We start from the raw sequence: 24,078 nt of genomic DNA on the forward strand, positions 1-24,078 counted from the left end.
AAATACGCTTGAAAAAGGCGACATGGTTTGAAAAAAGTCTTGTTAACAGCAGATGTTAAATCCAGTATCTATAATCTAAAATATAATCTATAACGGAGCTGTAAGCATTCATCTTTCTATAAATAACTTGTCATAAATTAAATACAAATGTTTGTGATAATGAAACAATCTATTTGATTGTTTTTTAAAAAGATATTATCTGTGAGTGTATTGCAGCTTTTTGCTTTCTAAAGACAGAGAAAGACTAAGTGTGTACACCTAAAGCCGCTCAAATTAACATTTAATAGGATTATAACAACATTCATCATTTTGGGCCCTCGCCCTTCGTTCATGTCTGATCAAAACCTTACACGTGGTTATTATTCCCATTAAATGTTAACTGGAGCAGCTTCTTGTGTGCAGACTTACTCTTTCTCCGTCTTTGGATATGTTTTTTGTCCAGCACCCAGTGCTCATCTTTTTGGATGTGCTTGCTGTTTGAAATTTTTGTAAGAGCTTTTAACTCTCTGACAGTGAATTTAATTAATCCAGGTTGTTAAAACTGAAAAGATGAATCAACTAATCCCTAAATCCAGAAAAGGACACATTTACAGATAAGAATTGAAATTCTACCTGCAGCACTATTTCATCATTTCATGTGTGACAGGAAGATCTCGCCTTTATCCAACCTCTAAATACTTGATATTATACTTTAGAGGATGCTGTTTTACCTTGTAGAAAAAGTACTGTACAAGTGTTGCTATTCGAATGTAGTAGAAGTGACCGTGGACCAGCAGTAGTTTAGCCAGAAACTTAAACCTGGCAATTGCATAGTCACTGTTTCTCACGGCCTGACGACCCTCCTTTCCCATGATACCTGAAGGCACATGCATACACAAAAAAACGTTTATATTGTGGACACACTGCAGAAAATACTCAAAGACTTGGAGAATATAGAATGTGGGACCTGTAAGTGCTTACCTATGCCAACATGAGCTTCCTGTATCATACTGACATCATTGGCTCCATCGCCGATCGCTAAAGTGATGGGTTTCTCTGGAGATGTTTTTAAAAGACGAACCACCTGGAGAGAACAAAGTCACCATTGACATCTGGAGCGTGAGATGTATTGGATTGGTGTGATGTGTGTGTTGAAGAGGACTAGTACCTTAGCTTTCTGCAGCGGGGCCATGCGGCAGCACAACACAGCTGAACAGTTTTTACAAACTTCCATAAAAAGTTTCTCGTGCTCCCTCAGCGCTAAGGAGAGACTGGCCCCGTCCACCACTAACCCGTGTTGTATTACGTTGTCCTCCTTTATCCTAGAAAGAAGAATAGAAAGAGCAATGCAGAAAATACATGAATATGATGAAAGATAGAGGGAAGAAAATTCCACAAATAAAATGTCAAACTTATGTCATGCCTTTTTTTTTTCTTCTTCTTTCTCTTTTAATTTATTCTTTCATTTTATATAACTCATTTTTTTGTTTGCCCTTCCTTAAAGGGAAGAAAACCGTGATGGAGGGAAAAATTCATGAATTTATGCAATACAGATCCAATCTCAGTTTGATTTAAAGTTACTTTAAACAAACTGTAATACATGTTTCTGGATTGTAAGTGTTATATTTAGTATTTCCACATCACTAAGGGACACAACCTTTTGACACCACACCACTTATAAAAATGTAAAATATTGTCATCCTTATGTTGAATATAAAATGTGTACTGTATGTTAAGACATGATGGCAATAAAAAGTATTAAATGCCCTTCACTCCGCTGAATGTGTGGACATAAACAACCTAATTTTCACCATTATTTTATCTGGAGTTTCACCTGCAAGCCCTTGAATAAAATGTTCATAAGCATTCAAGATTAGCTGATGCATGAAAGCAGGTTATATTTAGGAAATGTACAAAAAGTGAGTAGGAAGGGATGATAAAGGGATGCATTTGCTCACGCTATCGGTCACATAGATCTAAATGCACCTTTTGAGGCTAAATGCCAATATGTTCCCTCCACTCTTTTCTGATACTGGCTATATGTCAAATCAATATAAAGGCAAACACTGTCATAGTGTTGGACTCGTCTGCCATCTTGGATGAATTTTGAACATTACACTGCGACTTCTGCAGCATCCTTTATGTTATGTCCCCTATTCACTAACAAAGGTAAAATCTCCTGTTGGGAGGGTCAAGTGTGAAAGTAACTGTGGAAAATGTTTGCTGCAGGCTGTACTGAACATTTCCAGAAATTGTCAGGAATTAATTTGTGAATGGGCTGTTATTACAGGACAGCTTAAAGTTACTGGTTAGTCAGAAAATATATTTTAAGGACCAGGATCACAAAAATGTGCAGCTTATAGGTGTTGAATGTCAATTATTTCATATTAAATGTAAATGTGCTTTTGTTTTATTTGAGCTACAACCTTTTCAGGTAACCCCTGATGCAAATGAAAATCAATACCAAACACTTTAGGAGATTAAATGTAATTGAATGAATGAATATTGAGCTCTGAGAGGGCCGTTAAGAGACTGTCGACGTGCTATAGCCCGAAGTTACAATCGTACAAACACTCACCTTCTGGCTAGTCTGCGGAGCTGCTCGGCACACTCGTTATCAGAGCGCTGCTGCAGAAGCTCCAGGATGTTCATGGTTCTGTGGAAGTGGCCACACGACAGGCTGACGCTGACTGCAGTCTCGGATTTGTCCCCTGTCAGCACCCATACTTTGATCCCTGCCAGCCGCAGAGCTTCAATGGTCTCCTGGACCTTGTCTTGGAGTCTGAGGGAGACAAGGGAGAGAGAAAAATTTAAGCCATAATAATAATAATAATAATACATTTTATTTTTAATACACTTTATATTTTGTGAAAAAATCTCATAGTGCATGTATTCTTGTTACACATACTGTATTAAAATTATTCTGGCAATTAGGTTTTCTACACGTTATCACAGTAGGCTGGATATAAGGTAACATGAACCCAAAGAAAAGACCTGTTTTGGGTAAGTTGATAAAGAATCTGGCAACTTCTTGTGTTTGAATGTTTGGCTGTGAGGTGGTCAAGCCCTTGAGAATTATAAGTAATCAACAGTTTAAATAATTCAAAACCTCCTCATGAATAATCCAACATTTCTTAAAGCTGTTGTTATATAACTAACATAAAGTCCATGAGTATGGACTAACCTGCTTCAAAACAAAAAGAGCCAAAAAGAAATGTCTTTCATCGTGGTTAGATAAATTGGTGTTCATCGTTTGAACGGACTTCTTTAGCAGCAACAAATGAAACAAAGGCTCATTGTGTCTATTTCTACCTTCATGTTATCATGTCTGTCAGGTAATATTACGAAAGAGGCTAATATACAGAGAATTGTTTCTAATAAAACCATAGATCTCAGTTTCACATTATTCATATAAGACTCAGGCAGAATGTAATTTAAGGCGAGTCTTTCATAATAAAGGAAGTCTTTTGATTATGACCATGTGTGCCTGAGGAGAATTTCACTCCAGTTACAGAGACAGAGCAGCAGGGAGAAAATCAGAGAGAGAGAGAGAGAGAGAGAGACAGAGAGGGAGGGAGAGAGAGAGACAGAGAGAGAGAGAGAGAGAGGGAGAGAGAGAGAGAGAGACAGTGATAGAGACAGAGAGAGAGAGCGAGAGAGAGAGCGAGAGAGAGACAGAGAGAGAGAGACCGACCGACAGACAGACAGACAGACAGACAGACAGACAGACAGAGAGAGAGAGAGAGAGAGGGAGCAGCAGACAGATAAACAGAGCGAGTGAAGTGAGAAGCTTATGTGAGGAGCAGATGGTGAGCGAATGCAAACACATATCAGCTTTGATTTACAGAGAGGCCCAGCGAGGTGACGACTCCCTTTTTCTGCTGACTAACACCGTTTGTTGGAGATTCTGCCTCTTGCTGTTTTATCTGTCACTGAACATGTGATACCCTGCTTATCATAAACCTCATATATTTGCATTTTCTGCTTCTGCTTTGAACTATGCTGTTACTGGATGTATTAGTTGAACGTATTCATGTGTATTTTCTGCATGTCAATTATGTGTGTCTTAAATTATGTGACCTCCTCCTTCTCTGCCTCCTCCTGCACAGTATCTTAACTATCTTTGTTATTTTTGGGGTTTAAGTGAGAGAAAAAAAACACACTATTTTGGTTCAAATTAAACAAGTACTAAGTGCAACATAATACTTGTTTAGTTCAGTTACCTACTTTTTAAGTTCAGAGCAACTCCTATTTATATTACTGTATCATCAAAACGCTTACTGCTTGTACGAGAAAAACTCAGTGTCAGCAGCCAAGCCACTACTAGCTCTGGGAGAATACATCTAGCCACAACAGTGACCAGAAGATCACAGAATCAATACCTGGTATGGACCGAGTATGGAAATTAGGACTGTTTGCTGGAGAGGTGCCAGTCCACTCCCCGAGCACTGATGAAGTGACCTTGAGTAAGGCACCTAAACCCGAACTACTCAGGGTGCCAGACCCTGCGCAGCCCCCTTACCCTAATGTCTCTGCAGTAATGCATGTCTGTAGATCCTGTTTTTGGCTCTCTGGCCTGTGTGTGGCATGTCAGAGTGAAAAGTTTCAATAATAATAACAACAAACAAAACTAAGTATTTGAGTGATGATGGCTATGATCAATCAAATCATAAATTTTGTTTTTCGACCTAAATCATCATTTGGGAAAAATTGCAAATAATCTTAAATTCATTAAGACGTTTCAAGAGGGGAAAAAAAAACTGTTGGCCTGCGTGGAGCCTTATCAGAGGATCACAAAATCACCAAAGTCAGAGAGCGAACCTTATAGAGACCGTGAGCTACCCTACAAACTGTCTATTCAGCCAATAAATGTTAAGTCCTTTCAGTCTTGAGCTAAGTTTATAGACTCGTGAACCGACAGGTCAACATTGTTTCTGCACAGCCAAGTTGCTACACGGCTGACGATGCAGACGAGGAAGGGAAATGTAAATCCAGGAAACTTGACATGGATTGTTGTGAAAGCTAACCATGCAGAAATAGAACATATGTTTTATCTAAACAGAGACGAGATGTTATTTACTTAAAGCCTGAGGCAGCACATGGTAAAAACATGCGAGTTATATAATCTTACATCAACTGTTTGTTGAGTATAAATGTTACTGGGCAGTTTATAAGCATCACATTTATTATTAAGTGGATTTGATTTTATGCAAACCACCGTACTGTATTCTCAAACTGCATCTCTTGATTCAGCGTACATTTGAATTTGAACTTTCTGTGCATGCATCAGTTCATATGTTCGAATGTTTTGGTGCTACTTCTTACTGCCTTATGCTCTCTGTTAACAATATACTGCTTCACTTCAAGATTTCCTTTGGGCATGAAACACTTATAAATCATTAAAATTTGCAGAAGGGCATGAGAACAGATTTTTAGGGGATAACACTAATAAATTCCAATTTATTCATTAGTCTCCATACTTGTCCTCCACCCCCGTTGCTCCCAGCAGATGCAAGTCTTTCTCGATGTAGCTGAAGGCCTCCTGCAGTCTCTCCTCCCTCTGCTGCAGCGCAGTGCGGGCAGCGTTCAGACGCCTGTCCACATCGATGTACTCCTCCGGTCTGAAGTGGCGACATGCTACCACCAAGGTCCGCAAACCTTTCTGCAGTGGCAGGAGGGAGGGTAAAGAAAGGGCAGAGAAAAGAACAACAGTCAGAATATATAATAGATTATGAAATAAAACAGGAATTAATGGCAACACTGACATAAAGTTGTTCATGTTCAAAAGAAAAGATCTGCGTAGAGAGGAGGGGTAAACGTGAGGAACTCAAGAAAATGTGGATAATAAAGGGGAAAGGAAAAAGGGAGCAATGTAGGCAGAGAGAGAAAGAACAGAAAAACAAATTATAAAAGCTCAGCTTTAAATCACATAACCAGCCTAAGGGGGAGACGACCACAAATCAACCCAGTCCAGAGCACAGAGTCCTGGGTACTGATGTCCAATGACATGATGTTGGAACCGGGTGTGTGTGTGTGTGTGTGTGTGTGTGTGTGTGTGTGTCTGTGTGTGTATGCGTTTGTGTGAATGGCTGTTGTAGTGAAGAATTTATAGTCTAATGGGAACTGAGAACGAAAGAGCTGAAAGTAATCACTATAACGCTGTGAAATGCCACACACACACACACACACACACACACACAGACACGCACTTGTGAATAATACCAAACAAGAGGCACTTCAGAGTACGATTTCTAAAGGTTTCACGTAAAGGTTGAAGAGGAATTTTTAAGTGTGGTCACCGAGTGTGGTATGTATAAAAGTCTACTTTTTTTTCTGCAAAGAATTTGAAATGTCTGCTTGTTACCCTCCTGTATGAGGGGTGAAGATGAATAATGATAGTCTAATGAGCTTAAAAGTCTTTGTTACAGTTTGTAACTCAGCATGTATACGGTCCTTTTTATCTTAGAGAATCAGTCAAGTGCTCTTTTGTTAAGTTTAGGAAGCATATTTGATTACCCACAGATTTGATGTATATTACAGCAGTATTAGTAAAAATCAACTACCAATATTCACATTTTAATAAGTTTTGGAAAAATGATTTCTCACCAAGGCAAACTCATCGACGTGCAGTCTGGTCTTCTCTATCTCACCACTGGTGGTGAAAGGCAAGATGGCTGATTCTGCTCCCTTGGTGAACAGTACTTGGCCTCCTTAAAAAGTCAAGAAACCAGGAAGAAAGATTAGAATGAAGAAGTTTACAACACAATTACTTTAAATATACCTTTTCAAATGAATAGAAGAAAAACTGAGTTCATTTTCAGACGTTACAAAGTCGTTTAAAGTGGAGTTACCTGAAGGAGTTTGCAGTATGACGCTCATCCTCCTGCGGTTAGCATCAAACTCTAAAACATGCAGCAGTTTATATCTATATTAAGACAAAGCAAAGACAGACACTTGTGTTATAACTTCACTTTGGACTCAGGATGTGACAAATTCTTTTTAACAGGTAGCTTATGCAACCATTTTTTTTTTTTTGCCTGCAGTCCTGATAACATGATTTTACGACATGGGTGACATTTAGAAAATCTGGACAGGAGGGCGGGATAGACTTACTTCTCTGACTTGCCAAAGGTTTTGATCTCAACTGTTTCTCCGTTGCTGCAAGCGAAGGCCACTCCGATCCTGAGGAAAAGAGACACAAGTTGCAGCTAGGAATCTGTGAAAATGTTGACCTTTCAAATAACGTTTGAAAAACTCTGAAGGTAAATGGGCCTTATATAATTCCCAGGGGGCGCTGGGGACTGTCGCCCTATATGCAGAGTTTATTACCCTGCACGCATCGCTTGAGTCCAAGCCAAACCCTCTCTGCATGTCGACCCCACGCACTATTTCCTACATTTTCCTGTCCATCTTCAGCGGCCCTTTCAAAAAAGGCAAAAATGCCCAAAAAATAAATATTGGTTCATATAAATTCAGCACGACAAGGGGGAAAAAGAGCTTAGGTCAAATATAGCTCAGACAATGTTTGGACTGATACATATCTAACATCTGCAGCAGCTTTGCCAATCCTGAGAGAAGCCTGACAACAACAATTTAACACATGGAGAATTATTTAATAGTCTTGATGTTTATGGTACAATGTGGTTCTTCTGAGACATCTATTCGCAGTCCAATGACTAAGACATAAATACCAACAACTCCCTTTGCATTTCCTCAATTTGTCCTCTTTGCACATCTGCTCACACCTGTGCACTTGGCACCAAAATACCACACAGGTAGGTAGAGCAAACTTCAAGGTCAGGCTAATACAGTTTGAGCCCAGTTGTAGTTGGATGTTGCTCAAAGAAGAGCCCTCAATCGTGATTCATACTTTATGGAGAAGGTCATCATGGAGGATGTGAGCCTACAGTCTGGGACATCCTTAAGAAAAGCTGGAAAACGAATGGAATACCAAGTGTGATAAAACAAGGTAATAAGTAACTAAACACTGAGAGACTGCGTCCATCCATGAAAGCTGGTCTTTTTTTAAAGCACAAAACCGTGCAAAACTACCAAATACATAAAGTCCTTTCTTCTTTTTCATTTAATGACAATTTTTATGTATTTTCTTAACATCTGTTTAATTTGTTTAGTGATGCTGCTTTTGAAGCTTTCATGCCAATCAAGCCTTTGAACTCTGAAAAGAATCGACCGTGTCAAGATGTTTCATGAGTTATGACCAACGATGTCACATTTCAGCAAGAAATAGTCTTTCTGTGATAAGTTCTGTAAGTTGAGGATACATTTTTTTTCCTGGTGTCGTAACATAATTAAGTGTTATATATATATCGCAGTGATTACTGAGGTCATGGTTTCAACTGTGTCTCCCTTCAGTTTAAATCAACGAAGATTGACTGTTTGTGGTCCAATAGAGCATGGCGGCTCTGGGTCAGCCCCTCACTGCTCGACATAATTTAATTTGATGGTGTGAAAACTACACTGGCCAGGATCACTGACTTCATGCATCACCATTTCTGAATGTTTTGTAAAACACACCAGTCTGACAGTTTAGATGGGTAATATCTAATATCTTTTCTTGTAAAACATGATGAGATTTTTAAGCTTTTCCCTCTTTAGCTTCTCTTTGTCAAGCTTTAAAATGAGAAACTGGTCAGTTTTTATCCATGCTCTTCTCCCCTTTGAGGGCTATTTTCCCCACACAGTTTTGCTTACAGGCTTTTTACCATTCCCTTGACATTAAATTGTTGCCTGGACTATATTTCTGTGACAAATAATTAAAAACCTGAGTAGTGAAGTGCCACTTCCTCTATAGGCTGAACTCTAACCTGCAAACGCTTCAATCTCCTGCAACAACTGTTGTTGTAGGAAAAGTATTACAGCAGAAACAATCTAGCATTATTCCAACAGCATGGGTTCATTCCTTTGCAAAACATAAAGGAAACATTATGACTAGTTTTTTTTTTGTTGTTGTTGTTTTGGCCTCACCTAAAAGCAAAGCTCTTGGCTAAAAACCGAAGCAGACCTTTCCTACTCTGGACATTACAAGTCATTCGCTGCTATAAATACTTTTCATTTCTTTTCCATTTCCCAAGCAATCCAGTGAAAACACAAGCTCTTTGAGAAGTGCTGTGCACTTGAAGACAGGGGAAAGGTTTTTCTCTAACACTGCTTTCCCTGTTAAATCCACAAATTTCCCTAACTACTGTATAAATAGGTTCTATTCAGATTAAGGTTTTCATCTGGTAAGGTACAAGCAACAGGTGTGTGCACAACCATGCTCCCAATTAAAGAAATTAATGATTTTAATGCTGGAAAAAGAGACAAGAGATTCACATCCCTAATTCCCTCAAATTTGCGACCATAGAGGCTGAACTCTATTACTATATAACAGCACTTTAACCAGAGAAATATACATGCTACTGCAAATTCTCTTTGTTTTAAACTACTCTGAGAATACAACTCTTCCCAATCATGAATAGGCTCTTGAACATTTGATGTAACGTTACCTCTTTGCTGCCTCAACCAAAGCCTTCTCGTCTGGAGAAGAGGCGTAGTACTCCATGTGACTAGAAGAGAAACCGTTCACTTGGGAGAATGGATCTCCTCCCCCAACCAGACAGTCTGGCTGATCGTAGCTGATCTGAACCGTGTGACACAGTGACACAGCTTTCAGGAATAACAATTCCTCGCCCATCTAGACAGAGACAACAGCGAAGGATGAGAGGGGAAGAAACTTAGATTCTGTACTTATCCTGTTTTAGTAAAACCACAAATTAAACATTATTTCATTTAAACCCTTAGCCTTTTGATGGGCACTTTGTTGCATTAATTATATAATGTTTATTACATGGAATGGCCCAAGGCAGAAAGCCATCTCTAACATACCAGGTTGATTTGGTCACATGGTATGGTTGTTATTTTTAAGGCTGCAATGAGACCAGTACATTTTACATTGTGAGCATGTAAAGTGGGATTCATGAAACGTGTATATAAATAAATGAGGTACCAGTTGAGGTGTCGAACCATCTGGCGACTCTTCAGTCATTCCCTCTGGCACCAGTTTGCCGTTAACTTCTCTGTACTTGGTCCCGTTGATGGAACACTCCCGGAACTGCATCTCGTTTTCTGTTAATGTACCCGTCTTATCTGTGAACACATATTCCACCTACACAAACAGAAACACAGTTTAATTTCCATTTTACATTAAGATTGTTGTCACATTAACCCTTTGAGTTGGTGTGTATGTGGGTTTCTTTAATCTTGTCCTTTGTGTGCAGTGTTACTGCGTTTCTGTTCAGTACCTGTCCCAGCTCCTCGTTGAGGTCAGACGTGTTGACCTGAGCTTTCTGGTCGCTCTCCTCGTGGTAAAGGTCCAAATCCCAGCCAATAAAAAAGGAGCCCAGGAACTTCTGCATCTCCACAGTTACGTAGAGCGAGATGGGAATGATGAAGTTATAGAGGACCAGAAACGCCAAGAAGTCTGAGATGAACTTCAAGATCTGAAGAGGGATGGGAATAGATTTTATTTGGATGCAGCACAAGAGGAGGGCAAGAAAGACAGGAGGTAAAAAAAAACATCTTCATAACATTAAGTGTTGTTGGAGGTAGATGGAGATTTTATAAGGGAGAACAGAAAATATGGATGTGCAGTGGGACTATTATCCATCCAAACCAGAAAAGCACATTTTTAATAGCAAACAAAGGTAAAAAAAAAGTTGTTAACTAAACTTCAAAATAACTTTTGTGGACTTTTGTAATGCCCAAATGATATTTAATCTAGTCCATCAAAAGGGACCAGTGATGTTAGTGATGTCGAGCAAAAGTTGTGTGCAGGATTTTTTTCTTTTCAGTGTGATAGTTTGATGTCCTACGTACCTACTTCAGGAGATTATTCTTCTCATAGTCCATTTTTTTATGTTGTAAAGCACAATGTAATGTGAATAAAAACTGTAAAAACAATTATAAATGAAAAAAAAGAAATATTCATGCAACTCGTTCTTTCCTTAAGTATGTGTTTTATGGTGTTAAGGGTAAGGATTTTCCTTGAACGCATCTTGTTTCAAGTCGACCGTCTTGCTCTATTTAGAAGTTTTCATCACAATTTTTTTTTGATAGTTTTACTGCAACTTATGATTCAGTGCAAGAATATATTAAGATTGTGAAAATAGAAGATATAAGCCACCCACAGACTGATGGTGCTTCAGCACTGATCCTTCTAAATCAAAGCAGGCAGGGTAATTTATTCCCATTAAGGGTTTAATTACTGGATGTGACAGTAAAGGAGATTGAGAGAGGACAAAAGACTGAAAAACAGATTATTGGGACCTGTACCAGAGATAACTTTATGTTGGACATGAAGTTGGGTTCTGAAGCACTTATTAAACAAAATAAGAAAATACGTTTGTTTGAGATGCAGGAGAAAGCAAAGGATTCTAAAAAACGACTCTACTATATTTAGTTTCAACTAGAATCACTCTGTGGATTTCGATATTGTATCTGAGGCCGGGTTAACACGACAAAGATTTCCTCCAAAACCCTTTGTTGCGTCTTGGCTGGTTTGTAAATACGAAGATGGTGTTTTGGGAGTCTGAAAATGGAAGGTTTTGAAAACGTGTCTCAAGGTGCAATCTTTTGGAAACGCCACCATCTCTCGCCATGTAAACTGGTAAAATGTTTTTTTATTATTCAAAAACTGACCTTTGGCACATACTCATTGCCGTAACAGACCAAAGCTGTGCATGAGTAGGTTCTTCACACATGCACATTAAGGCTCCAGTCAATAGGCATGCGTGAGTATTTGGACTACAACAACAATGGTGCTGCTAACTCCCTGTTGACATTTTCTTGAAATGTCAGTTGTAGTAACAACTCCACCTCATCGTCATTCACCAAACATTTGTGCATTAGTCATTTTTGTATGTTTACACCTCAAAACGTTGTTGTCTAAACGCAGAACTTTCTTAAAAATGAGAAGACATCTCTGTTATAAGAGGACTGTTCTCGTGTAAACTTGGCCTGAATTGCAGACATGATGTCATAACGGTGTATACTGTAAAGGTTTCTGGCAGCTTTCTGGATCACCTGTTAAACTAAATATAAAAACAAAGCCATCAATTTGTTGCTGGTATTCCTCTTTCAGTCTCCAGAGAGAGGGGAAGTGAGTGTACGTCTGTGCTTCACCCCCACCAGGGCTTTTCTCTCTGACTGATTAGTGTTGGCAGGTAGGCTGATAGGCTGGCAGATTGGCCTTTCCTCTCTAATGCCTTATCACAAAATCTAGAGACACTTAAACCACCCTGCCTTCAACCTTCTAGTACTTTGTGTGTGTGTGTGGGAATTTGAGTGAGGCCTCTTCTTTATATCACAAACTCCCCCCTATTAATTTATCTCTGCAATGGTGAGAAAATGCCAATTATTATTTTCAAGGAGATGAAAAAGAAGAAAGAGCAAGTTGTGCACAGATGAAAAGAGAGAGACTGAAGAGGATTGTGCACTTAAATCTCACCTAATCTTATCTCTGGAGCTTGTACCCTTCACTTAGAAAAACAAAATCAATGAATGAAAAGACATTGTTCTGAAAAAGTGAATCTGACTAACCGGGCTGCTGTTTTTCTCCTGCTCAGTCTTCTGATTGTAAAACGGTTCGTCCCATTTCTCCTCAGCCTGCCAGGCGTACTTCAAGATGGTGCTGAGGACGGCCTCAAACAGCAAGATGCACAGGTAGATGATCAGGAAGGTATTCATGGACCTAGGAGGAAAATCAGTTTAAACTTAAGAGTGTTCAAGAAAATTCTGAAACAGCAATGTTTGGTTTGCTGAGAGAGAGACGGTGCTTACTTCTCTACTGCAGAGCGTTTCTGGGACTTGCACTTGTAGTTGAGGGCCATCTTGGACTCCATCCCTGTGTAAATCGCCACTCCTGCAACAGCACAGTTGGTTTATAGTTGGATATTATATGATACAATAAACTTTATTGTCCCCTTAGAGAAATTTGTCTTGGACCACAGTGCTGCACACAAATATCTGCCTCCACAGTAGAATCAATGAATAAAAACAATAGTTGGTTGGTTGGCCTTCACTAACAGTTAGACATGAAAGGCATTGGCTGCTATTTATTTATAAATCACTTGTGGGTAATCTACCAGCACACATCTTCATTAATCTGGGCTGTAAATAAGTATCAGACTCGATCAAGTGACTGGCTAATGTTAACGGTTCCACGAGTAAAAACGAACTTTGGGAAAACATCCTTCACCTATTGTGCTGCACACACCTGGAACACAATACAAAACACATTCAAACTCAATACAATGGTTACCATGGGTCAATTTAAAAACCCGATCACAATTCACTGTACTCATGAGTGTAAATGTTATTAACTGTAGTTGCCTGTTTACTGCTTATTCTTCCGGTCTTATTATCTATGTATTTTGTCTTCGTTGTTTTTTGTCTTTTTTTTGTCTCTTATTCGTTTGAATTGTTCTCTCGACGTCATTGTAAATGAGGGCTTGCCCTCTAAGAGTTCTCGAGAATAAATAAAGGTAAAATGAAAATGAAATGAATAGAAAAAACAACAACCCAGACGTTAACAGTAGAGTACATGCAAATGAAACCCACAAATAACATACTGTATATTGTGTTGCAGCAGAAGTGTTACAGCAGGGTTGCCTGAAGTCAGCAATCAACCCTCTTAAATGTTCAGCCCCACAGAACAGTTTTGTGTCAACATAATCACATCTCTGGCCTGATAATGAGGGGTCCCTGCTGCCCATAATGTCCCTGAATTTAGCTCGTTTGAGTCGCGGCTGTTCTGAGGCTGTGTCTCTGGATTCAACTGCAAAGCTTCTCTTAGAAAGACATCGTTTATCCCCATGACAGGTAGGCAAAGGTTTAATCCTATCCTCCTAAGAACTTTTTCTTTGGACTGTTTCTGTATCCACTCACCAAAAATCTCTTTGGTATTTTTCAATCTGGCTCCACGAAGCAGCAAATTCTCTGGACCCAGAGGTCTGACATAAGAGCAAACAAAAACAACAGAAATAAACAAACACAGTGAAAGATTAATGTTGTAGCATGTTGGTATAAACCAGAGACTCTGATCTAAACAAAATAAAGTTTTAAATATTCATTTAGCTTCACACCCTGATGTGTTGTAACCATGTGCTGAAGGCCTGCTAAAGAAAGGTGTAACCTAGAGACCCGCCTCTTCCATCAAATGCTCATCTTATTGTGGATGTCTGTTTAGCGGTATCTGTTTTTGTCGAGCACTTGTATACTCATTAGTTTAATTATAAGTCATAACAACATGATAGAACTAATCTTACCTGACTATCTCCTCTCCAAGTTGAGTCACCGTGATCCGACCAACAAACCTGGAAAACACCAAAGGCAATGAAGAAGAGTGCCCCGATAGAGACAACAGATTTGTTGACATGCTCGCTGAAACGCAGGCTGCAGGGAGAAATCCTTCTTATGCAGGACATTTGAGATATGCTCAAATGCATCCTCACCGTCGGACATATTTTAATATTTATTAGATCAATGCCTCTGTAGTCTGCACAGGTTTTCTTCAAAAGCATTTTGAAGTACAGAAGACTTGGAGAAATAACTCTGAAGTGGACAGATTTTTCTTTAACTGTGAGAATGTGTCTAAATAATAATAAAATATGTTCAGTAGAGGAAACTGATGCACCAATGGTATTTTTTTTTCAAGCACAAATGTTGTAAAAGAAACAAGTAAAAGAAATGAGTAAGCCCAAACAATCAGGTTCCTCCAAGAGAATTGGAATGAGGTTTATTAAAATACATTGCCCTGATTAAGGACGCCATGTTTGAGGTTAATACGAAGACTGATGACTGCAGGAAGATGACAACAGCTCGGCTCGTTAAGTGAGTTTAAACTCAGCGAGTGTGAAGAGAAAGAAAGAGCGTTGGAGAGAGAGGGGGAAGGGAGAAAACTGCCACAGAAACAAACTGCTTGATCTAAAAATACTCTGATCGATTCTGAAGTCGCCAGCTGCGACCGACAAGAGGGAGAGGTGTTGTTGAAGAGGTGATGAAGCCATCTCAACCCCCATCATCCATTTCATAACACATCTCTGGTCAGACATTTCTGACATCTATTTTTCATTTTGTTTGATTTTAGTGGGGAGTTAACGGTACATAGACTTGATAAATCGCTTTTCTCCTCTGACTACTCAAAGCGCTTTCACATCGCAGGTCACACCTACACATTCACACACTGATTGTAGAGGCTGCTATGTAAAGTGACCATCAGCAGTAACTTATCCCATTCATACACCGCCGACGAAGCAGTGGGAGCAACTTGGGGTTAAGTGTCTTGCCCAAGGACATATCGGACATGCAGCTGCAGGAGCCGGGGATCAAACCCACAACCTTCTGCTTGAGAGACGACCGACTCTACCTACTTATAAATTTCTCGTCAATCAAGAAAAAATGTCAAGTAAAGCCTACGTTTAAACCCAAAAACTGAAAAGATTTATTCTGGATTTTGAAAAGAAATTCACAAATTCTTCCCCCTCTCATTTAAAAGAATCCTCTTGTGCATGCCTTGTTCTAAGACTGCACTGCATTTGAATTTATTGTTCACATTTCTTATATATTCTTTACTCTTGGAGTTTCAAATATCGTTACTATTTTTACATTATTTGCCTTTTTCATGGCCCCACCCTGTGAGTTAGTGAGTGTACAAATAAGGGCAGATTACCTGTACAGGTCAGCCTCAGGTTGTTGACACTCCACCACCGCCTGCAGAGCCTCCAGTTGAGACACTGACTGACACACTGATGTCTCCGCCACAGAGAAGTGAGTCTACAAACACAAAACACACAAAACACACAACTTGTATTACATGCTGATTAAAAGGAATCTTTTTACTGATTAGAAAAATTAACTTTTTCAGTTTATGGAGGAGACAGTTTGTAGAAGCTCCACAACAAACAGCACTACAGTTGTGACCTAAAACTTTCTATTTTTAAAACAACCGGTTCGGTCAGTTGCTGCTGCTCTGCAGAGAGGAGGCAGCAGCTCAACTGTTAACCTTGATGTTTTGCAGGAAGAAGATTGTCAGGGTGAAAGAAAAAGATGTAACAATGGACTGAAATTGTTGCATTTAATCTATTTTCATGTGCCAGGAAACACAAAAGTGAAAAACCTTGAACCAACAACAACATTAACAACTTAACCAGTGACTCAAATTATAAATCTGTTTCACTTTGAGTATCAGATTGCAGTGGTGAAATGCATCAAAGCCATCAGATCCAAACACATTATAATAAGCAACATTTCAATTCAATCAATCAATTTTTATTTGTATAGCGTCAACTCATAACAAGTGTTATCTCGAGACACTTTACAAAAGAGCAGGTAAAAGACCTTACTCATTGTTATGTTACAAAAAGCAGGTAAAAGACCTTACTCATTGTTATGTTACAAAAGAGCAGGTAAAAGACCTTACTCATTGTTATGTTACAAAAGAGCAGGTAAAAGACCTTACTTATTGCTATATTACAAAGACCCGGCCTATCCATCATGAGCACTTTAGCAAAGCAGCAAAAGTTACAGTGGTAAGAAAAAACTGTCTTATTAAAAGGCAGAAATCTTCGGCCGGATCCCCGGCTCATGACGAAACAGCCTTCACAGGCCTAGACTGCGCCAGGCTTGGAAAGGGATAGGGGGAGAGATGGGATAAGATGCAGGAAGAGGGATAGGGGGAGAGATGGGATAAGATGCAGGAAGAGGGATAGGGAGCAAGGGGGTGGGGGGAGGCAAACCGTCCATCAACAATCTGGTGGGGAGGGGGTGTGGGGGGGGTCATTTACTCGTATAACATGGTTTCTTTCACTTCTATCACAGACACATTATGGAATACATCTAAATGTAGTCAATCATTGTAAGCTATCTATCCTTCTGATCTCATTTAACCACAAATATCATCTGATCCTGACCCAAAACAGCTGAAATTATTTTTTCTCCAAACTTTAACCTGATGGATCGTGACCTTAGCTACATTATTTGCAGTAGGTTTGGTTTAGGAACTCTATGATTTAAAAATTATATCAAAGTATAAGTTTGGCCAGGTGCTTATTTATTTGCACATTGACATTATTTGAAGGATGAAGTGGACTTCAAATCTAACCTATTAGTATTAGCATATTGGTTTATCATTATCACCCACCTTTACCTGTGCTTCACTGCTCATATTAATGGTTCATAAAAGCCTTCTTCTTGCAGTTTCAAAGCGCTTACAGGTAAAAATCTTAAAGACACCATGTGGAGTTGTAACAGTAGTAGCATTAAAGAGTGATATAGTTTATTAGCGGGTTTCTGTTTTGTTTTAATTGTGCGCACTCACAGTGATGCCTGTGCGTACATACATCATATCAGCAACCTGATTCACATCCTGCCACTGTTTACGTTTATTATGTCAGATCAGATCAACAGTTGGTGAAGGTGTAGAAATGCTGTGATGTGCTAAAAGAGGCAGTTTGGAAAAACACTGCAAGCTACATGAGTTTATTTAAGTTACTGCATCAACACGTAAGTCAGGCCTTTAGGGACAAAAACAATGTGTTTGATGACTGAGCGTAAACTTTTACTCTGAATGTTTCAGTATGCACATGTAAATTTTGTTTGTTTACACCACAAAGACGGAGGCATCAGGTCGTGGATGCTCAGCTGTGCGTTTACTGTATTAAAACGGCTTGTTTGCGCTGCGACTGGTTTAGGTTTTTCAAAGTTTTCCAGCCATGTACTCCTAAAGCAAACAGAGTGACACACACACACACACACACACAGACCTTGAGGTTGGTCTCTCCATCAAGGCTGGCTGTGGTGATGTGACAGGTGCCTTCTGCACGATCAGAGGACAGCAGCGCCAGGTCAGCGGGGAACGTCTCATCTTTAGCCACACGAACAATGTCTCCGACCTAGACAGAGGCAGAAAACACACACACACACACACAGGTGTAACTAGTGTTTCAGTTGGGTTCCAACATTTTATTCCATTGTTTAGACTTGATGTGTTTTTTAAAAGTTTTATAACCTAAATGAATAATAAATAATAATAATAATAATAATAATAATAATAATAATAATAATAATAATAATAATAATAATAAATAAGATTTATATTTTAATCAATCAAATTATTTGTGTCAATAATATTAATTTATTTAAAAGGACAGAATTTGTCTGGACTAAATGTTTAAAAAAGAACCTTGGTCATTCCTTCATGATGGTGTTCAATGGGGTTAGAATAAAATGCTGTTACACATTTCACAGATTACATTTCTGGTCATACTTCCAGTGGGTGAACTCAGACTTGTTGTAAGCTGTTACAGTACACCGTGAAACCCACACATAGAAGCACAAACCAGAAACATTATAGGTTTGTTTTAACACAACTATAATGACTTAGAGAAACATGTCATTCAGGACTTCAGACACAGTAGTGACACAATGTCTGTAAGAAGTCTGACCTCAGAGGATTTGTACTGTATTCACTACAACATGCGGAGTAACAGCAAAGTGCAGGCCTAAAACACCCGACAGATAAAAGGACAGGTAACAGCAACACTCGTTCATGCTCAGGCTGCAAATATGAGAAAAGCTCTGAATATTTCACTGTTGTACTTCATTGACCTTCAGAGAAAAGACAACCTGCAAAGACAAATAACAAAAAAAACAACCTAATATGATTCAATTATAAGAACAAAAGACAAACTGTGGAGTTTGTAGAGACTTTAGTCACTGCATCAGATGCATTTTTCATGGGACATTCCAGTCCTATTTGTGTTAAACACCATGGACGACCCAGTTTCTTGCAATCCTAACTTGTAACAGTTCTTCCTTTTATCAACAAACTCTACCTTTTACCGTCTTTCTTTACAGTGAATCACCACAAGCCTCAGGAATTTAACGCCTAAGCTTAAGTTAGCCCTGGCTGCTGGCTCTGAGGTGTGAAGAGCTTTTTTTTTAAATGTTCTTTTAAGTAGAGGTTTGGAGGAAGTTGAGTCCAGTTCTTACACGAAGAGTAAAGTAGAATTATAGAGTTCTTTTGTGTGCAGTTTTTGAAATATTTACCCTGATGTTCTTGGATCTTGTCTGGACCAGACTTCCACTGCGGACCACAAACACGGGAGCCCCATTCACCTCGTTGTCCGCATTGTGTCTCAGCCAATCCTCATAGCCCTAAGGAGAAATGTATTCAACAAAATATTACTTACAGCCATAGATAGCTACCAAGAGCAAAGTGTCACATAGCATTACCGATCAACAGCGACTACTATTTTATCAACTGAACAACTTTTTTTTTTACAGTTTAAGCTATTCCAAACACACCTTTTCATATAAAAGCCAAGTTGGTTGGATAGAACAGAATTCTTAATTAACAACAGCTGATCAAAATGTTTTATATTTAAAGAGTGAAAGAAGATGAACAGGAATGGTTGAAGTTTGTTTGAACAATCTGAATATAATCGAATGCATATTTAAGTTAAATCAAGTATTCTATCACAAGCTGTTGTCGACAGTTAATCAAACTGTACATTTATGTTACTTCTGTATTTCAGTTCCCGAAGCCAACAAAGAGGAAGCTGTCGTGTGCTTATGTTCTCACCTGTTTTATGGCAGTTACTGTAATCACAAAGAAGAGAGGCAAACCGCTGGTGACAGGGGAAGTCGGGGTGTCTATCATTAACTAGAAAGACAAAGACAAAGGTGTGGTCAGAGATTTTTTTTCTCTATATTGGACGTGCAGAGAGAAAAAAAAAAAAGGTTGCACCAGAAGCTCGGTAAACGCGGGCGTGTCTTGTAAGAGAGAAAAAAAAAAAGCAAACTAGGACAGAGAGAAGTGATGTGTCAAACAGGAAACCTGATTTAGGGTTAGTTGTAACTTCAGTACAGCATACACAAACACACACTTGCACACAGGTAATTAGATGCTTCAAAACTGACAGACTGCAGCAGACACATCTCAACTTTACAACTTAGAAAAAGGTGGTAGTTTTATGCACATCACGTCAACATCAACTTAACAACTTCACATGAATCAGGGAAGCATGTTTTTTTCAATAGTTTCACTGGCAGGGTAAAAACACATTTTCCCCCAAACTACAGAAAATCCAAAACATCATAGTCATAATTTTTTAACTTTCGCCTTTAACTCCTTTATCACGTCTAAATCATTCATCTATAGACACACATTCCCTGACATTTATGCAGTTCATGGTACTGAGAGGCAGGAGATGAGCAGAGAGAGGGGAGGGTTTTAAAAAAGGGATGTTGTGGTATTTGGTATGTGGTGGTATAGCCTCTCTGTTAGCACGACACCCACATAAAAACAAAAAAAAAAAACATGTTAAACACTTTATTAAAGTTTAGAGAAGCAGAAGTGTGGAGGTTCATGTCCTCTGATTGTTTCTGTCATACTTCCAGGATTATAAGTGTCCTTATTGTGGGCATGCTTTTTAAGAGCTCTCTTTAACCCTTTTCACACATACAGAAATCTCCTGAAAAACTCTGGAGATGTGGCTACCCGGAGGTTCTTTAGGCTGTGCGCGAACGCAAACAACCGCATTTTGCGCAGACTTTACCCAGAGTTTTTCTGGACAGACCCCTAATATTTTATCCGCAGAAAGTCCGAGTGAGCTGATGTCTGAACGCTGCAGCATATACTCCGGAGATTTCAACTTGAACCAATAGAAAGAGAATGACGTTTATATACAGTGACTGCATAAAGTGTCTGCACGCGACCACTACGATCTCCGTGCTCTAATTAAACGTCTGCATTCTGTTTTCTGTTCGTCAGTATGTTGTTCTCCTCTCTTTTCTGGATGTTGTCATTCCATTGGATTACAGCATTGATATAAAGACAAATATTCTCATTATAGCGTTGTGTAGCGGACTCTGTTGCTTCGGCCGCTACTTCCACGTTGTTTTTTTACGTCACGTCTTACGTCAGGAAATCCCCCGCCCCCCCCTCCCCTCTGACAGGGATAGTCCCCCGCTGTGAGGAGCATATGTGAACGACTAGGTCGGGAGAATCTCCGGAGCGGTCCTCCTGTAATTATCTAGATATTATCCGGAGTGCATATGTGAAAACGGCTTCAGTGTCTATTTTTAAATGCATTGCTCTATTTGTTTAGGATGTCGTCACTGAATTCATCATTGAATGCATTAACTATTGCTTTAACTGTTAATGTAAGTGCTTTACTCTGCTGATGAAAACAAAGCTTTTGTGGCTACCTTTAGCAACTCTTTCAGAAATGTTATTAAATGAACTTTCTCTTTTAAAAAGACTTAAATACAAATCCAGATTATACCAGGTGTAGTGAGCAGTCATCCACTAGAACTGCATCTGCTTCCTGGTAGTTGATTTATAACATAAAAAACAAGATGACTGCATTTCACATATAGCCTGACACAACGTTGCTAAATGGCTATAAAAAAGAACATCTATCTTTAAGGATACTGTACAATAACCCGTCCTCCCTTTACATTCAAATTGCAATAGAGAATTGGGCAGGCAATGGCTGGAGGAGGCTTGGCCTAACAGCTTAGGGCTGCCACTTTTTTATTTAAAGTCAAGTGTGAACAGATTCGACGCAACATGCAATTCAGTCCAATTAATTTCAAGCCATCCATATAGTGCTTTGCTGGTAGTCAGAGCTAAGCAGCCATAAGAGGCTACTGTCAGACTCTACGTTTCTCTAATACAAAAGAAAAGACAGGGAATCAGGCAGAGCTTTGACAGTCACTTTGGGGAAAGTAACTGAGTGGGTACCAGTGTTGTAGCCGAGAAAGCTGTTCTACATATAGATGTTCAGTACATTCTTATATCCAAGCTGTTAATAGAGGTAAACGTTGCTGCTGGTCAGCCCTAAACACTCTGTTTAACTCAGGTTTACGTGTTGTATTTACATCTAGTGCAGAGGAACAAATCTTGTTTGGGTTAAAAAACGTCTTCTTCTGTGTTTTGCTTTTTAAAAGTACTGTTCTCATAAAAAGATTTGAATTGATTTGGCGACAGCAGTGCCACTACTGCCTTTAAGGGGAATACAAGTTGTTAGGCAAAAATCTCCATAAAATCGTTTTTTTCATTCTAGAATGAGTGTTTTTATAAGATATAATGGTTAAACAAAGGAAATACAATCTAGAAATCATCTCTGTCTAAAAATGGTTTAATTGGCCATTTAAGCAAATGTCATGTTTACAATGTCAAGATAGGACGAGGTCTTCCTCTCAGTGATTTGAGAGTAAGCTGACTTCAGCAGCACTGACAAGTTGAGTGGGTGAAAAAAGAGCCTTTTTAGACCCAGTCAAGTCGATTGCTTTGGCTTCACTACACAGGACCAAATAAATCAGGATAAGGCTGAAAATCTGAACGCAAGACCCTTCTTCAGCACAAGCTGACTGATGCACAGTGAAGGCCTAACACCTAGGGCTTGTTGTTAAGATACATATTACTTAATGCGTGGGTGTAATGTTTTAATACACAGGCAGACCTGTCTCTCTGGGAGTCAATGAGTCATTCATGCATACACAGACAGGACACACACACACACACACACACACACACACACACTTGTTTTAAGGGCAAGAAAACTGAGGTCACATTTGACTTGTCACCATCTGACTGGGGGGACATGAACCAGAAAAAGACTTGTGAGTGTTTTTACCTGAACGAGGAAGATGATGAGGAAATAGAAGTTGGCTATCCTTCTGAACTGCTCGAACAAATTCTTAGGGACAAAGTTCCAAACGGTGTACTGAAAGAGACAGAAAAAACAACGTTTGAGACAATGACTAGAGAAGGATTATACCTATATTTAGACGAAAAAAACTATTTATGTAAAAATCGAGATTCTTATCTTCTGAGATTTTAAATAGATTCATAGTCTTTTTTTTTTGGTTAATCAGTCACTCCCTGCTAAGTGCTAAGGTTAGCTCTTTAACTCAGTAGAATGCCAAATGGAGAAGCAATAAATTCAGCCAGTCTAACAGATAACTGGAGTAGATCTAATTCAAAAATAGACCGCAATCATTTTGATTTGAAAATAGATTCTGAATCAAATCGTGACCCCAAGAATCGAAATCGAATCGTTAAAGTGAGACACCGAAAGATTCCCAGCCCTACCCGTCTTTTTAATTTTTGATGGAATTGCAATCAAGAACTGATAAAAAACACAACAAATACACAAGGCAGGTGAACTAGCCTATCTATGGCTGTGAGTATTCAAACAATAGATGAGCATAAAAAAGAAAGTTCAATATTTTTTTAACTACTACACATAAACAGCATTACGGCCTGGCTAACCAGAAAGTTTGCCACATGTAAATATAAAACACCTGTTGTCACCTTTTTCCCCCTTCTTTTCTAAGCTACCTCTGTCAGTGTTGCACGTTGAAAAAAAACACACCTGTGCCGCACTGCATCAGTAAATTCTTTAAAAAAAAAGATTCCTTTGACGTTTTTACATTTTAATTTGTTTTCCCTCAAAGGAACAGCAGATGACCCTTAACTTTTGTTTCCTGTTTTTACATCTCTTTAAAAGGCTCTTCACAGCCTGCTTTCAAGTCATAAACAACTTGGTTTTTTATCCAATATGTTATTGTCTCCTTAAAAGCATGTCTTAAAATGCATGACGCACCATGTGACTTCACTCTTCTGTCAATCATGTAATCACCTGGCTAATCAATGGCAGTCATCTCTACTGGCGGCAGACAGCAGCCTTTTAGGATTGTCCTTTTGTTCATTCAGTCTTACCGGTGACCCACTAATCCTCTCAACAACACAAAAATGTCTCATGATTACTTTTTTAACACAGGAAAAGCCTTTTTTTTTTCTGCCATGGTTGCCATTGCTGCACATGCTCATGCTAAATGTCAACGGCCTCTGTTGAACTGTGTGGTACTTCTGGCTAAAGTTCCAAAATGCTTTTTGGAAACTCATGAGGACACATATCATTTTAAGTATCATAGAAATACAGAGAAGCTACTCAGTTCTGACAAAGATGAAACCTGTACTGATAACAACGTAGGAAGAATTCCACTAAGATACAATATGATACACTTTAA

At 39.0% G+C, this 24,078-nt stretch overlaps 1 protein-coding gene across 1 annotated transcript in view; it reads right to left on the minus strand.

The window, feature by feature from the left end:
- atp11b (ATPase phospholipid transporting 11B) overlaps nucleotides 1–24,078 on the minus strand; it is a 58,657-nt gene that overhangs the window by 27,182 nt on the left and 7,397 nt on the right. The window contains exons 3-22 of the mRNA XM_061034547.1: nucleotides 22,680–22,769; nucleotides 19,619–19,699; nucleotides 19,084–19,191; nucleotides 17,799–17,927; nucleotides 15,707–15,810; nucleotides 14,304–14,351; nucleotides 13,924–13,988; nucleotides 12,817–12,898; nucleotides 12,577–12,727; nucleotides 10,281–10,478; nucleotides 9,986–10,144; nucleotides 9,486–9,673; nucleotides 7,093–7,161; nucleotides 6,831–6,904; nucleotides 6,586–6,689; nucleotides 5,460–5,641; nucleotides 2,558–2,761; nucleotides 1,148–1,301; nucleotides 961–1,063; nucleotides 711–856 (exon numbers count right to left, since the gene is read on the minus strand). Coding sequence (XP_060890530.1) covers nucleotides 711–856; nucleotides 961–1,063; nucleotides 1,148–1,301; nucleotides 2,558–2,761; nucleotides 5,460–5,641; nucleotides 6,586–6,689; nucleotides 6,831–6,904; nucleotides 7,093–7,161; nucleotides 9,486–9,673; nucleotides 9,986–10,144; nucleotides 10,281–10,478; nucleotides 12,577–12,727; nucleotides 12,817–12,898; nucleotides 13,924–13,988; nucleotides 14,304–14,351; nucleotides 15,707–15,810; nucleotides 17,799–17,927; nucleotides 19,084–19,191; nucleotides 19,619–19,699; nucleotides 22,680–22,769 — 2,439 coding nt within the window. The remainder of the gene's footprint in view (nucleotides 1–710; nucleotides 857–960; nucleotides 1,064–1,147; nucleotides 1,302–2,557; nucleotides 2,762–5,459; nucleotides 5,642–6,585; nucleotides 6,690–6,830; nucleotides 6,905–7,092; nucleotides 7,162–9,485; nucleotides 9,674–9,985; nucleotides 10,145–10,280; nucleotides 10,479–12,576; nucleotides 12,728–12,816; nucleotides 12,899–13,923; nucleotides 13,989–14,303; nucleotides 14,352–15,706; nucleotides 15,811–17,798; nucleotides 17,928–19,083; nucleotides 19,192–19,618; nucleotides 19,700–22,679; nucleotides 22,770–24,078) is intronic.

The sequence above is a fragment of the Labrus mixtus genome, chromosome 3 (assembly GCF_963584025.1).
Source record: "Labrus mixtus chromosome 3, fLabMix1.1, whole genome shotgun sequence".
Taxonomy (NCBI): domain Eukaryota; kingdom Metazoa; phylum Chordata; class Actinopteri; order Labriformes; family Labridae; genus Labrus; species Labrus mixtus.